Consider the following 15,078-nt stretch of genomic DNA (forward strand, 5'->3'; position numbering starts at 1 on the left):
AGCTGTTGAATCGTGTGGTGTATTTTAATTAAAGATACACATTTTAGCCAACATATAGGCTTAAAATCAGATAGGATATATGGTGTAGTTTCTTAGGGGCCATCAGAGCTAAAGAATAGAAGAGCCCCAGCTTGAACAGAGAGCCAGCGGGATCACATTACCGATACCTGCTCTGTAAATGTCTCTGTCCCATTAACGTAGGTAACTTAAGCAGGGCTGCGGAGCATTAGCCATCATCCGAGCTCCATCCATCTAAATGCTTCCTGAAGTGTCCTGCAGAGACGAGCGTTGATGTATGAGAGGCGGACAGTAGAGACTGATACCACCCTCAGTCAGAGTGACCCGGCGTCGCAGGCGTCCGCACGCGTCAGCTGACCCGGGGGGATAAACTAAAGAGCCAGACGCAGGAGACTGTGAGGGTCAGGGTTAGCACATTAGGATGAGGAGAAAATGAAACAGAAACTTTTATTTGATACGTGTGTCGTGTTATTTCTTTGTAATGATGCTTTTTTGTCAATGGAGTGTAAATCCAGTTTTGGGGGGGGGGGCAGGACTTAGTGTCTGCGGCCGCCGTCACAAGCCGGCCGAAGATTAACTTGTGACAGCAGCCGTCTCAGAGTATAAATGGGTCAAACGAGGGCTAAATTATAATTCAATAGACTCATGTCATATGAGTGTCTGCTGTAAGCACTGTGTTTGAGTGAGATACTGTAGAGCTTTGACAAGTTACAAGAATGAGAAATTGTCTTATTGGAATGTTTCATTTCACCTCACATGACTTTTTTTACTAAACTCATCCTGTTTAACACCACTTAAAATAGTGTGACACGCTAAAAAAACATAGCCTGTGTAGGAAAAGCAAAATACACAACGTTTTAAGTAGTTTAATTAATCATGGCTGGATCTTCTTGTACTTACACAGTTACTGCACCACAGATGAAAGGAGCATAACTCTACCTTGTGACCTCAGAACATGTCCCCAAAAGCAAACTTTAATTAGTCATCTGTGATTAGCATACTCTCCCCCCCGGCTATGTATAAATAGTACTATTGTAATGTGATTATAGGTGTACAGCATGGCAGTCACAAGAAGTACATCTTTGCATATATAAGCCATGATATCAAAATTACATCAGGTTTCAGCTCCTAGTTGCATATTTGTTTCATTTCTTATTAAATTAAACTATATAATGTTTTGTGTTCTGCTGAAAGCTGAGGGAGAGAAAAGCCATGAGGATGTAGTTTCGCTTCGTAGTTTCCCCTATTTTATTTTCCTATAAGTGTATCAACAGTTTTTCAGATTTACATATCAGACATAAATCATATTTGTGAAAATGTCTGAAGACTCGAATCATAAAAATAGATTAAAACATAAACTTCTCTGAAACAGTCAGTAGACATAAAGTGCTGTGATGTGCATCCAGCTTTAGAGTTAAAGCAACATTTTTCCTTCTCTCGGCGCTCATGATCACGTTTAATTGTAAAGTCCTGTGACTCTTGCTTGAAGAGAGTATTAAGCCCCTTTACAACAAAAGTTTCAGGCACTTGGGACCCAGAGGAACTAATCTCAGGGACTAAACTTGAAAAACTTTAAAGTCCCTGTAGTGCAGAAGCAGGTAGATCATGCAGATTCGACCCATGACGGCAGCATTTAGAGACGTGATACTAACACACGACACCACAGATCGGTCCTGTCCTTTGTGTTTACTGTTGCATAAGTCGGATGTAACGAATGAATGAATGAATGAATGAAAAGGAGAAATGCAGAGGAGGGAAATGAAACAGAAACTAAGAGCATTTGTCTTCACAGTAAATCATCTATTGAGTGTTGGACGGTTATTTATTTCCTTTTTTAGGACGTTAACGCTGTGGAATAATCAGGAAAATAACATTTTATTTTCTTTGTTTCACTGTTTTATTCTTGTTATCGCCGCTCCCTGTCCCTCTTTTCTTTCATCTTTTTAATAAAGGGTTGGGAAGCAGACAAAAAAAATAGCAAATAAGTGTCATCCCTTCATCCTAAACTGCTCCTGAATAGGGTGCTTCTTTATTTTATGAATGAAGCGGCCTTAAGGTTGGAGCAGTGTGTGTGTGTGTGTGTGTGTGTGTGTGTGTGTGTGTGTGTGTGTGTGTGTCTGTGTGTCTGTGTGTGTGTGTGTGTGTGTGTGTGTGTGTGTGACCAATCAGCAACTGACATCCATGCAAACCCCCGCCCCCTCCTAAAAGTTCCTGTACTGCTTTCAACAATCAACAATATCCCTGGAAGTTCATTTAGATATCCTGGTTCCCTCCGGTGCAAACATCGAAATCTGTTCCTCGACCTACGTTCAAAAGGTTCTCAGTCGTTGGGAAAAGGTTCCTGTGGTTTTAAACGTGGCTTAAGATTCGTCTCCTAATGAAATACTTTTTCCCGTTTTGTCGCACCCTCGAGTTTTCGGTGTCATTTTAAGGGTTTAGCTTCTCTGCACCTTTTGAAGGAGATGCAAAGTATAATCTCTTTTGAATCTCCTTTTAAAGGCCTTCATACCTCTCTGTGTTGTTCCTTACACAATAAGGAGTCATATTTTTCAGTAATGTGATATTTATACAGTCTGTTTCTCTCCTTCCACCAGCCCTTCTACATCTGATGAAATCCAGTGTTTGTTGACTCTGTTTTTTAAATGGGATTATGTGGTGTTGTCAAAACTTCTTCATGTGTTCAAATGTACAAATCTTTGGGCTCAGGCTTGTTTTCTCAGAAATTGTGCGTATTTTGTTTTAAAGAGGAGAAAAAAAGAAGAGAGAGAGACGGTTAAGAGAGTTTAGTCAGATGCAGGAAGTTGCTAAATGTGATACATTATGAAACTTTGGAAGTGGAAGGAAAAAGTTGAAAGATGTGCAGCACAGCATGACAAAAAGTGAAGAAGACTAACCTGCTAACTTAACCACAACAGTATCTGTAAAGCGTATTATATAATGTGCTCTCTTCTCCTCCATAAATGGCCTTTTATGAAAGAGCTAAATGACCCTACAGCTGTTTTCTTTTGTCAATCAGTGTAAATCACATGTTCTTTTATTAGTGCTGACTGTTTTTTATGGCATACCAGAGTGATTTGGACTTCTGCAAATGGATTCCTACCTTCACAGCTGCTGGTTTCCATTCACACTGGAATGGTGCTGTATGGAAATAAATGGCTCATCCACACCTTTTTTAATTCGCGATAAATCTGTGTAACAGCTGCATGATAATTCAGACTCTGCACTGAAAACGTTTATCATGTGATTGTGGTCATGTGATTGTAGTCTGGTGCTGGTTGATTTTCATATCTTTGAGTGAATGGAAATGTGAACCGCTGCAGAGTTGTAAAATGTCAAGTACATGCATGATTTGTAGTAGTTAGATCAACATGTGAGACACTTTTATGGCTTTTCAAACTATTTCCCCTCCTTATAACTAAACTTTCAATTTAACTCAACACACCATCCTACATGAACGTATTACTTAATTTCAGCAGGAGACTTTATCTACTCTGTGTAGCTCCAGCTGCTCTATTTATCTCTGCATCAGTTGGTTATGAAGTTGGTCAAAGAGGCACTTAGTATTAGTGCCTCTAATAGTGTAATTAGCTTGCTCTCTCAGTTTAACAGTCTGTCTGATCATCTTTCTGATCTTTTTATGATGATCCTGTTATGCACGCTCATGTATGCATGTAGTAGGCATTCAAAGACCTACTACGCCTGCTTGAAAATCAGAGTGTTTAAATATAGTATGTATGTTTGTTTTTTTTAAAGCGAGAAATGGGTTGTTAACTTTAATAACTCCAAGTGAATGTGTTTGATTTAAACAGACAGGAAACGTGACTTCTTCTTATAAGTCATCACATGCTGATCGCAGCTATGTCCAATTTCCAAATCATCAACAAAGTCTCACAGCGCCAAGCTTTACTATGGAGGACACCGGCCATAGAGAGGCTGATATTCCCTGTGAAACGGAGATAAAATAGAACAAAAGGGGGAAAATCAGCCTTAAAAGTAACAAAAGAATTAATAATTAATCAGGTTTGTGCTGACACCCAGTTTAACCAGCCATTTAGCAACAAGGTCAAGACATGTAGAGAGGAAGCACCGTCAGAGCAAAGCAGAGTCGGTCGTCTTAGTGTTTGGAGTCGAGGTGACAGAAAAATGGATAACAAATCACTGTGAAAAAAAAGGATATTCAATGTTTTTATGCTAGTGTAGAAAGGAGGAAGGAGAGTGACTACGGGATGAGCCTGGATCTAATTTTCCACTTGGGCCTCGCCTCGGGCCGGCCTCTGCCTGCCCTGTCTGTCTGTGTTAGTCATGTTCTCTGTACACAAGCACAAATGCATTATGTGGAAGTGACCTCTGGATTTGACTTCCTTTTTACTCTGGTTTTTTTTTTTTTTTTTTTTTGCTTAGTTGTTTTGCTGGAACTAGCTGCGTGAATGGTAACTTCACCAGACCTCTTAATGTTGTGGAGGCCCTAATGAGGATGTGCAAGAGAGAGAGAGAGAGAGAGCAGAGTCAGCGTGTTCAGTTCACAGGAAGCATTGAAAAGTGTGAAAGGAACATGTTGTACACAGATAAACACACACGTGCAGCTGTATGTTATATTTGATACATTAAAATCCACTTCCTAGTTAAACTTTCCTTAATTATCTATACATTATTTTAACAAGCATAACCCCAAAAATGTCCCAGGGTTATGAATCGGGCAAATGTATTAGCATAGCACATTTAAATAACAAGGCAATTCAAAGTGCTTTACACAAAATGCATGAAGACAGGATATAAAAGCAACACATGGCAAATTAAAAAAGGTGTTTAAATACGATTAAAAGGGCTAAATTGGGAATAAAATAAAGCTAAAATACATTAAGACAAAGCTAGAGCTAGATGTGCTAATGTCTCTGTACTTCTGTATTACCTCAGCATGCCATCATGCTCTCAATGACAGTGCTACAACATGCTGATGCTATGCACGTATAATATTTAATTATATTCATTATGGCCCCTGGAGAAAGATGAGGGAATCACCAAGTAGTCATTGTCTGGAAACCATGACGATAATGCAATGCATATCCGTTAAGCAGATGTTGACGTATTTTAGTAGATAATTACATTTTTTTTACGTGCTTGTGGCACTAGAGGAAAATCAGGAGGTCATATAAGTACACATATATTTGTTTTATTAGTGCAATTTTTGAGTATTTTTAGTAAGTACTTTTTAGTTATTTCCATTGCATAGTTAGAGGTGCATTTGTATGTTATTTCATGTTATGTGTGGTTCACTTAACTGTGGATGTAGCTGTTGTAACCAAGCAATTTCCTGTGAAGGATTCAGCCTCTGGATACCAGGAATGTGTGTCTGTAACAGTTGTGGAGATACTGAAGACTAGATATACTGATAGTAGCGTCTTTTAGAGCTGTGTTGCAAGCGAGGCTCCAACTTTTTTGCCAAATCACACAGTTAAAAAAAAAAAAAAACATTGGCAAAATTGAATTTCACACTTCCTTCCTACTGTGTGACAAATCCTGACACTTATTACAGTTCCCAAGAATTAGTGTCAAACAGTGATTAATTACAGAGCTGCTAACTTACCAGAAGTTGTGACCTTTCTTTATAAACCCTCTCTGAGACATAATATGCTAAATACATAGTAGTAGCAATAATGGCTGGGAATAATAGGAGATATTCAGTGTGGTATCATATGTCTACATTGAATGGTAGCGGCACAAATTAGAGCTCCGCGTTCGTCACTTTCACTTTATCTCACTGTCTGGCTTTTGCAGCTGTGACACTGGCAGTTGGTAATCTTTTCTCATCATCTTTTTGTACCCTTTTTTTTTTTCTTTTTTGTACATTATCTCAACCGTTGGCTCATAAAAATGTCTGGAAACTGATGTGACAATCCTGCATGTGGATGATATCATCAGGTAAATGAGCCGCCGCAATGATGTCACCTTGACTCATCATTAATTTGAAAAAAAAAAAGAGGGGAGAGGGGGGGCTCAGCGGGGTTGTAAATGTACCTCACTCCTCCACAATCTGTATTTATGTGATGAGATATATTTAGCAAATTGGAAATCTTGATTGTCACACATTGGCCCTTCTTCCTACGTGCACTCTTGGTATTATGTGGCCGCCTCTGCTGTCGTAGGTGTTGCTTTCTCGTAGCGTTTTTCTGACTCATCCCGTCTCTCCTTTCACTTTTGTGTTCCAGGTACAAGCGAGTCTTCTCGGTGGGAACTCATGGCATTACCACTTACAACCCCACCACGCTAGAAGTAACAAATCAGGTCAGTATGTACGCCGGCCTGGTACAGACGGACGTTAAGCACTGTGTCGTACTGTAGCTATCAGTGGCTCGCAGGCCCTCGTGGGATGTGCTGCTCTTGGCCTCGTGTGACTATTGAAAATCCATTCGAAGCGCATTGCACTTTAGCTAAAAGCTTTTTTATTTAACTTCTTGTGGCTTCAGCAGTGCGATGAACATGCAACAGTATATCTTAACATCAAATACACCGTGAAACAAGTCATAATTGTGTGGTTAATAAGTGAAAATGAAAATCATTATAAACCAAAGGGTTACCTCTTCACTTTAGCCTTTTATTATCTGACAGTCATCAACACACTGAATCACTACTGAACTTCTTTTAAAATGTTGTATTTTACTTGATTTTATATATTGTGTTTATTCTGTTCTTTAGCTTCTTTTACTATGTACTGTTTTCTTCCTATATCAAAATGATTATTATTTTTATTTTCCATCTTATATTACATTAATGCTCCTTTTTGGCCCTTTTAATGTGAAGCACAAGTGTATATAATCTATTTAGTTGTATAAAGCACTTTGAGCTGCATTTCTTGAATGAAAGGTGCTCTACAAATCAAGTTATTATTATTATTATAAGGTTTAATTTTAAAGGAATAACTGCTACTAACAAGTGCTGTGTGTTTTAAATGCTTGTGTCTGTGTGTGTGTGACAATAACAATCTTGTTTTTATCTTTTTTTGTTGCCAGTGGCCTTATGGGGACATATGTGGTATCGGCCCGGTGGGAAAAGGTCAGGGAACAGAGTTCAGCCTCACATTCCGCAAAGGCAGCGGCAAGAAGTCGGAAACGCTCAAGTTCTCCACGGAGCATCGGACGGAGCTGCTCACAGAAGCGCTGGTGAGGAGAAACGAGTCCCAGCTGCGCGCCGCTTCACAGTGACTTAACAGCAGACCTCGTGCACATTTTTATATATATAACAGGGGGCTCAGATGCGTGGCGTTTGACAGATGTGTTCACTTATTCGTGTTTTCTAGCTGTGTCATGACTGCACAATTTGCTGTTGTTGGAATGCTGTGCTTGCAAATCACGGGCCCTTTGAATAGCTGGAGGTGTTTTTTTTGTGTGGTTTTTTATCACAAATGTGGATCAGCAGATGGTGTGTTGTTGTTTTAGACGCAAACTCTTGCAGATGTGTTTCGAAACTGCGAGTAGGATGGGTATTTCCCCACTGAACCACTTAAATGGACTTTAATTTTGCATTGAAGAGACACTGCTTTATCAGATCGATGATTTAAGAGCAACTTTTTTAGTCATATTTAATATATTTGTCTTTTTTTATCCACAGAGATTCAGAACAGAGTTTTCAGAGGGAAAGATAACTGGCAGGGTAAGTACTGAGATCTATAAAGACATGAGTTTGTGGGGCAGTGGGTGTAAATGAATCATTTTTAGTTAACTATGACACTAAAATGAATGCCTCACAACACCTGCAGCGTTACAACTGCTACAAGCACCACTGGAGTGACACAAGGAAGCCCGTGAGTTTAGAGGTGACGCCAGGCGGCATCGATCAGATCGACCCTCACACCAACCGGGTGGTGTGTTCCTACGACTATCGCAACATCGAGGGCTTCGTCGAGCTCTCCGATTACCAAGGAGGGTTCTGCATCCTTTATGGCGGCTTCAGCAGACTTGTAAGTATTCATAGAGTTCATGTGTTCAATGTGAATGTTTTTTTGTTATAGTTAAAAGATTTATTTAGATTTATTTTCCCCTTAGCATCTGTTCGCCTCCGAGAATCGCGATGACATCATCCGCTGCGCCATCGAACACGCCGGGAACTTCATCGGCATCATGCTGCGGCTGAGGAAGGAGTCCCTGACCTTCGAGGACTTTCTGACGGACCGGTTGGGGAAGTACAGCTCGGACGAGAGCATCACTTCGCTGGCTGAGTTCGTTGTGCAGAAGATCACGCCTCGTCACTCGGTCAGAGCGCTCCGCCTCTCGTTATTCTTCTCAGTGACCCACTTGTGACAAAACTTTTAAAAAGTTTCGCTTAGATAAATGTGCATGAATTTAACCCTTACATACTGTTCTTATTTTACAACCTCGCAATTTTGACCCAGTTTAAGAATCCCCATATACCAAACTTTGAACCACAGCGTCAATAATCAATCTGACTAATCAATAAATGGGTGATTAAACCTTGAGAAATGTGGTTTTATACCACTCATTTTTGGAGAAAAAACACCTACTATCACACGGGCGGCTGTGGCTCAGGAGGTAGAGCGGTCGTCTACTCCCGGCTCCTCCAGTCCACATGTCGATGTGTCCTTGGGCAAGACACTAATCCCCAATATTATGCTCCTGTTGCTGTTCCAACGTGAATGTGTATGAATGGATGGTTTCCCTCTGATGAGCAGGTTGGCACCCTGCATGGTAGCCCCTGCCTTCAGTGTATAAATGTTTGTGAATGGGTGAATGAGACGTAGTGTAAAAGCGCTTTGAGTGGTCATAACAACTAGAAAAGCTCTATATAAGTACAGTCCATTTACCATTTATCATGCAAAATATTTTCATTTTTGTGCATTTTGGCCCACTTTAGGAGAAGTTTCAGGGTAAAAGAATTACATTTGGGGTGTTTTTGCAGCTGTCAAATGTTAAAACAGGTCAAATTTGACCCGAATAGTATGTAGGGTTAATTTGTTAGTTTGATAGATCCTAATATCAATTCATTTAATGGCACCAGCACATCTGTGGAATCTTAAATAAACATAAATATAGATGAAATATAAACATTCAAGTCATTAGAAAGGTTTTGTTTGTTAGCTATTCATGTCTTACTATTAATATAGTGAGACTAAATATACCTTGTGTTATTTCCTTTTAATGTTTTTTTCTTTAGCTGTACATTTGTGACTTTAAATGTCTCATTAGTTGTGTGAAATTGTTGCAAATAGTTTCTAAGCTTAAAAAAAAAAAGGGTTTAAATTCACTTCATTTTAAAGTTTACAAGATTACAACTTCTACCTTTTTATAGTACTGATGATCAGCTCACTCATATGGTGCGTTAATAAGGAGAAAAGTATCTTTTTGGGCTCCTTTGTGTAATCAATAACTGGTGACAGCCCACACTGTGATGAATCAAATGATAATTACTTGCTTAATATTTTATCTACAGTCATTAACAATGCCTAGGAAGTCTAAAATAGCCAGAATCATACACTATCCACAGTATCAATGCCTGACTCTGCTCCTACAGTGTATTTATTACTTTCATATTCATCTCCATCAGTTTTTTGGGAGTCATTTGTTCGTATTATCACTGATCTTGATGCTTGCTGTCTGTCTCTCTTCCAGGAGCCTGTGAAGCGTATCCTGGCCCTGACGGAGACATGTCTAGTGGAAAGAGACCCGGCTTCATACAACATAGTCACCATCAAACCCTTCGGAGAGGTGAGCTTAATAATTCAAGTTACATGGAGTCATAAAAAGGTCTTTGTTTCATTATGTATGAACTGCATCATGTTAAGAGCTCCAACGACATCACCTGTGTATGTGCGACACGAGTAAACTCTCCCTGGCTTTCCCTCACCCTTCCTTCAGGTATTTGCTCTCATCTGTGACGTAGACAACCCTCAGGTGTTTACAGTTGAATTCATCAAAGGCCAGATCAGGAAGTTCTCGTCCACAGAAAGGTACACAGACTTTAATTATGTACCGTTTGGAAGTATTACCTTATTAACAAAGATGAGTAATCTGCTCGTGTCCTTGACTCTTTCCTGTTTTTGTGTGCACTCGCTTCTACCGCCGATCATTTGTAATGCGTTTAGACTGAGTCTGTTTTGTCCTTGCCGCCCACAGGGACTCTCTGTTAGCCAGCTTACTGGACGGAGTCCGTGCGTCGGGCAACAGGGACGTTTGTGTCAAGATGGCCCCCACGCAGCGAGGGCAAAGATGGGGCCTGCTGAGCATGCCTGTGGACGAGGAGGTGGAGAGTCTGCATCTCAAATTCCTCGCAGCACCTCCTAGTGAGTCAAAAGTCCTCGATCTCATGAGATGAATTATGTCTTATTGGATGGTATATCATGTTGAAATTGTCTTAAATGTATGTTTTATTTTTTATTTTGATTCAAAATGGGATCTACTTTGTGTTTTTAGCCACCACATTAGAAGCTTTAGGGATGAAAATGTCACCACTTTGTTCAAAACTGCAATATTTCAACTGTCATTAGATTGGTTTACGTGAAATTGAAGTTGTGCAGACATTCATGGACCCCAGAAGTTTAACTTGACTTTGGTGATGCCCTGATTTCTAACCTAGCACCATCATCAAGCCAAAACATTTCAATTTGCCCCTTTTTTTTATGGCCAAATACCTGCAAATTAAACAAATGACTTTCCCTTCAGCTGCAGCTTTGTGATACAAACGTTAGCCGAGTGTGTTCTTATGTTAAACATTTACTGCACATTGAGCCCTAGTTCAACGCTGATGTGAAGATATTTCCAGAATCCTCCTAAAACACTTTCTAAACATTACAATACACAATACACTGAGGGAAATAAGTATTGAACGTGTCTGTTACATTCCACATTATTCCACATAACTTTATTTATGGACTTAAATGTTTTGAGTTCTTTATATGTGTGGATTTATTGAGTTAATACCAAAAATCTGGTGAAGATTTCATGTGAATAACCTCATTGGAAATATATTTACTGAAAAAAAAAGAGCCACTAGGATGACTGTAAACTCAAAGTCTTGTTAAGATTTTAAGGTGTTTTATTCATTCGTTTCATCTTTTCTTCCCTTCTTCCTTTGCTTTAGATGGAAACTTTGCAGATGCTGTATTTAGATTCAATGCCAACATATCCTACAGCGGAGTGCTGCATGCTGTAACCCAAGACGTGAGTGTGTTCAATCCCCCATATGATTCAAATCTATCTGTCTGCCAAAGAAGTATCCATACTCATTTCCTCATCTTTATCTCTCTTCTTCTCCTTTCTTTCTTTCTCTCTTCAGGGTCTTTTCTCCGAGAACAAAGAGAAGCTCATCAACAACGCGATCCTGGCTCTCCTATCGCAGGAGGCCGAGCTGCCGGCCCTCAACGCCGAGCTGGAGAGCCACTTCCAGGCCATCCGACGCTTGGTGGCCTCCAAAGCCGGCTTCCAGGCTTTCACCCAGCTGCCTAAGTAAGTACGATGTGCAGCACATACGTGTGACTCAACATGACCTCCCTCTGTTTGTATTTCTTTTAAAAGTACATGTATTTTTTTGAGCTACTGGTAACAGGCATGCTCTGTCATTCAAGGTCTGGTCAAGGGTCTGGACTCACAGATGGAACGTAAATATGAATCCATACATCTCAGTCTGCCCTTTTGTCTGTCTCCGTTTCTTATCCTCCTCTTTCTTCTCATAAAAAGTCTTTTTTTTTTCTGAGCTTGGCTGTCGATCAAGCCCTCTCCTCCTTCTTTTCTTCTTCTTTTTATCTGCGTTGTGCTTTCATCTCAGGCTTTGAGACGGGCACTTCAGAAAGGAGGTTATGTCACTTCACGCTGTTCAAGTCGAGCTGTCTGCCTCGATTTATCTTGACCCCCTCCTCTCTTGCCATTTCATTCTCTCATTTCATTTATTTATTTTATATGTGTGCCTCCATCTCTCTCTCTCTCTTTCCCCTGCTATATATATATATATTGCTCATTTTGTTCTTTGCATTCCTGAATATCTCATATATTCGAGAGCCTTGCGGTCTTTCTGGGTCACTGAGATGTATGAGAGGAACTGTATTTACTGTTTATTCTTTGTTCCTGTGGAGATGCAAATGAGCCACAATCAGTTTTCTCCTGAAAGATTCATTGCTAGAGTAGTTTGGTGTTTCCTCTCACACAACTAAAAGATACAGATCATTATGAATACACACACATTTTTGCTTTTAAAGATGAAATAAACCTCCTTTATGATGTTTGCTTTGGAGTTAAATTAAAGATGTGACAGTTGGTGAGCAGAAGAAACGACAAACCACTCGATAAAGCAATAATTTTTTAGCGTATCCAACCCCAGACCTCTTTAAATGATAAGTGATTTGTATGATTTGTATGCTGCTGTACCTTTCTTGTTGGGTGTTTGGGGAGATGTCGGTAAAAATCTATGAACGTAATGTTTGTGTGTTCCAGGTTTCGGGAAAAGTTGGGAGTCAAGACGGTAAAAGCTTTAAAAAGGAACAACAACAGTGTGACACACGCTGCTATAGACATGCTCTGTGCCCTCATGTGTGTAAGTGCCACCTAAATATCAACACAAACAAATGGGTCAGTGACAAATGAGGGTTGACAAGATGAACAATTCATTATTATTTTTGTTGGTTTTATGTAATTTGAAATGACATTTGCACTATTTTTTTAACCAAAAGTAAGACGGAATGCTCCTGAAAATGTCAAATGGTGTAACCACAAAAGAATGATAAATATTAAATATTTTATCCACCACCTACAGTGTATTTAAGTGGACTTATACTAATAATTACTTCATTTAAACAATGTAAATATTTCCTGATCTCCATGGTTACCCAGATTAAATGTAATATTTAGAACAATTGTATTCCATTACCTTTATTTAATATAAAAAGTTATAATGTAAGATCATGCCAAACTAGTTGATATGGTGTTTTATTGAGAATTTACTGTTTTTAAGCAAGTTGAATTATTTGGTACAAAGTTTTTATGGTTACACCACTTAGACATTTTTGCCATAATCCTCTAATATATTTTCTCTAAATGGATTAAAAACAGAAATGTGATGCTGGGTCCATAAAAAAAAGAATGTGTGCAAGTTATTCATACGTTTATTTTCATATTTTATCCCCTTTTAAATTTGATTAAACCACACAAAGAAACGTCATTGACCCAAATCCATCATAACATCATTTATCTGCGTCATTCTCACTGTTTGACCCCTTCATCTTTCCCTCCAGCCGATGCACGACGACTACGACCTGAGGCAGGAGCAGCTGAACAAGGCCTCTCTGTTGTCCTCTAAGAAGTTCCTGGAAAACCTCCTTGAAAAATTCATCACTAATGTGGTACGAGTCTTTATTATTTTCAGCATGCTGGTTGCAGTTTGAGCTCAGAATATTTAAAAATGTAGAACTTCACAAAAGGGCTCTTTGTATCATGTCTTTATTTTTAGTAATTATTTAGATTTCCCAAAATCTAATCTCAAATTGTCTTTCTTTTTCCCAGGACCATGGGACAGGAGCTTTGGTTATCAGCTCCTTGCTGGACTTCTTAACGTTTGCCCTCTGCGCCCCCTACAGTGAAACCACTGAGGGTCAGCAGTTTGACATGCTGCTCGAGATGGTGGCCTCCAATGGACGCACACTGTTCAAACTCTTCCAGGTGGGGCGGATAAGGAGCTAAAAGCGCTAGGGGTGGAAATCACAAGTTTCTTCACGATACAATATCACAAAGTCTGCCGCAGTATGATTTCAGTTGGATTCGATTTAGGAGGCAGCGATCAATATGAGACGATATCGTATCCTGATTCAACACAATCACTTCCATTCTTATCAAATCACAAAAAGCAACTAAAACATCATTTGACATTTTTATTGCTGAGGTCCTGTTCCTACATTTTTGATATATTGAGCTTTAAAATGTCCACATCCTATACATTAGATAACATTAAGTTGCTATTTTTATACATTAAAGCAGGATTTTTGCTGTTCTTTCAAAACTGCCGCGGTTACCATGCAGGCAGACCGAAGTACCAGGGGAATTTCAAAATACTTAAAAAGCCTTAACGTCTTAAAGATGATGACGTGCATCGATGCTATTGGCTCGTTGACCATTCATTTGATTGAATGTCTACTTGAAGAGTAGACATTGGGTAGCATAAAAACTCATGAACCCTTCCAGCCCCTAAGGATGATAGTAATGTGACTGTTGTCCTTATTTCCAGCATCCCTCCATGGCCATCGTTAAGGGAGCCGGTCTGGTGATGAAAGCCATCATAGAGGTAAGTCTTTCAGTGTTGTGAATGTTTATTTAATTGAATGATGACAGTTTGAGGTTTACTGCAATAACAAACTCCTTATTGTTTGTTTGTTTATTTTTAGGAGGGTGACAAGGAAATAGCCACTAAGATGCAAGAGCTGGCTTTGAGTGAAGGAGCTTTACCGAGGCATCTGCACACGTCTTTGTTCACCATCAGCGCTGATCAGAGGATGCTGACCAACAGGTAGCTGCTGGTAGTTTTACCTACGTATCAATCAAACTTATATAAACTTTATAATGATGATAATTAACTTTATATAGCCCTTTTCTTAACAATGTTACAAAGGGCTTTACAGAAGAAATAAAACCAAATAGGGCAGATAGAAATAAGGCAACGAGGAGCACAGAGATAAAGATAAAAGTACATGATGTATAAAATAATAATAATAAAAGGCACAGAAGTAAAAGAATAAGATCAAGTTTAAGTTCTAAAAACAATCAATGGAACAATTCAAACATTTCCAAAAGCTTTCATAAAGAAAAAAGTTTTAAGAAAAGTTTTAACAGAAGCCAAAGATTTAGTGTCTTATAGTGTTTCATACCGGTTACACCGCATGTATATTAAAATGTAGTTATATAGCGCTTTTCATAGACCTAAGTCACAAAGATAGTACAAGAATGAATGCCTTTTATTGTCATTGCTGTCTCATAAAACTGTTTCCATTCACTCTGCTCACACACACACTCACACACACATGAAATAGAATAACTGTTACATTAAGGTAAAATATGATCATAAAGTGCTGTA

General features: G+C 39.2%; 1 protein-coding gene across 7 annotated transcripts in view; it reads left to right on the top strand.

Moving 5' to 3' along the window:
* LOC134001968 (dnaJ homolog subfamily C member 13) overlaps window positions 1–15,078 on the top strand; it is a 37,855-nt gene that overhangs the window by 4,128 nt on the left and 18,649 nt on the right. For 4 of the 7 annotated variants that reach the window (XM_062441178.1, XM_062441180.1, XM_062441181.1 and 1 more), the window contains 16 exons: window positions 6,225–6,300; window positions 7,026–7,175; window positions 7,624–7,665; window positions 7,772–7,972; window positions 8,058–8,264; window positions 9,639–9,734; window positions 9,885–9,976; window positions 10,143–10,309; window positions 11,107–11,186; window positions 11,302–11,471; window positions 11,591–11,623; window positions 12,453–12,552; window positions 13,250–13,357; window positions 13,518–13,673; window positions 14,236–14,292; window positions 14,393–14,514. In XM_062441178.1, coding sequence (XP_062297162.1) covers window positions 6,225–6,300; window positions 7,026–7,175; window positions 7,624–7,665; window positions 7,772–7,972; window positions 8,058–8,264; window positions 9,639–9,734; window positions 9,885–9,976; window positions 10,143–10,309; window positions 11,107–11,186; window positions 11,302–11,471; window positions 11,591–11,623; window positions 12,453–12,552; window positions 13,250–13,357; window positions 13,518–13,673; window positions 14,236–14,292; window positions 14,393–14,514 — 1,857 coding nt within the window. The remainder of the gene's footprint in view (window positions 1–6,224; window positions 6,301–7,025; window positions 7,176–7,623; window positions 7,666–7,771; window positions 7,973–8,057; window positions 8,265–9,638; window positions 9,735–9,884; window positions 9,977–10,142; window positions 10,310–11,106; window positions 11,187–11,301; window positions 11,472–11,590; window positions 11,624–12,452; window positions 12,553–13,249; window positions 13,358–13,517; window positions 13,674–14,235; window positions 14,293–14,392; window positions 14,515–15,078) is intronic. The other 3 variants (XM_062441183.1, XM_062441184.1, XM_062441185.1) reach the window with 1 other exon arrangement.

Source organism: Scomber scombrus, chromosome 20 (genome assembly GCF_963691925.1).
Source record: "Scomber scombrus chromosome 20, fScoSco1.1, whole genome shotgun sequence".
NCBI classification, from domain to species: domain Eukaryota; kingdom Metazoa; phylum Chordata; class Actinopteri; order Scombriformes; family Scombridae; genus Scomber; species Scomber scombrus.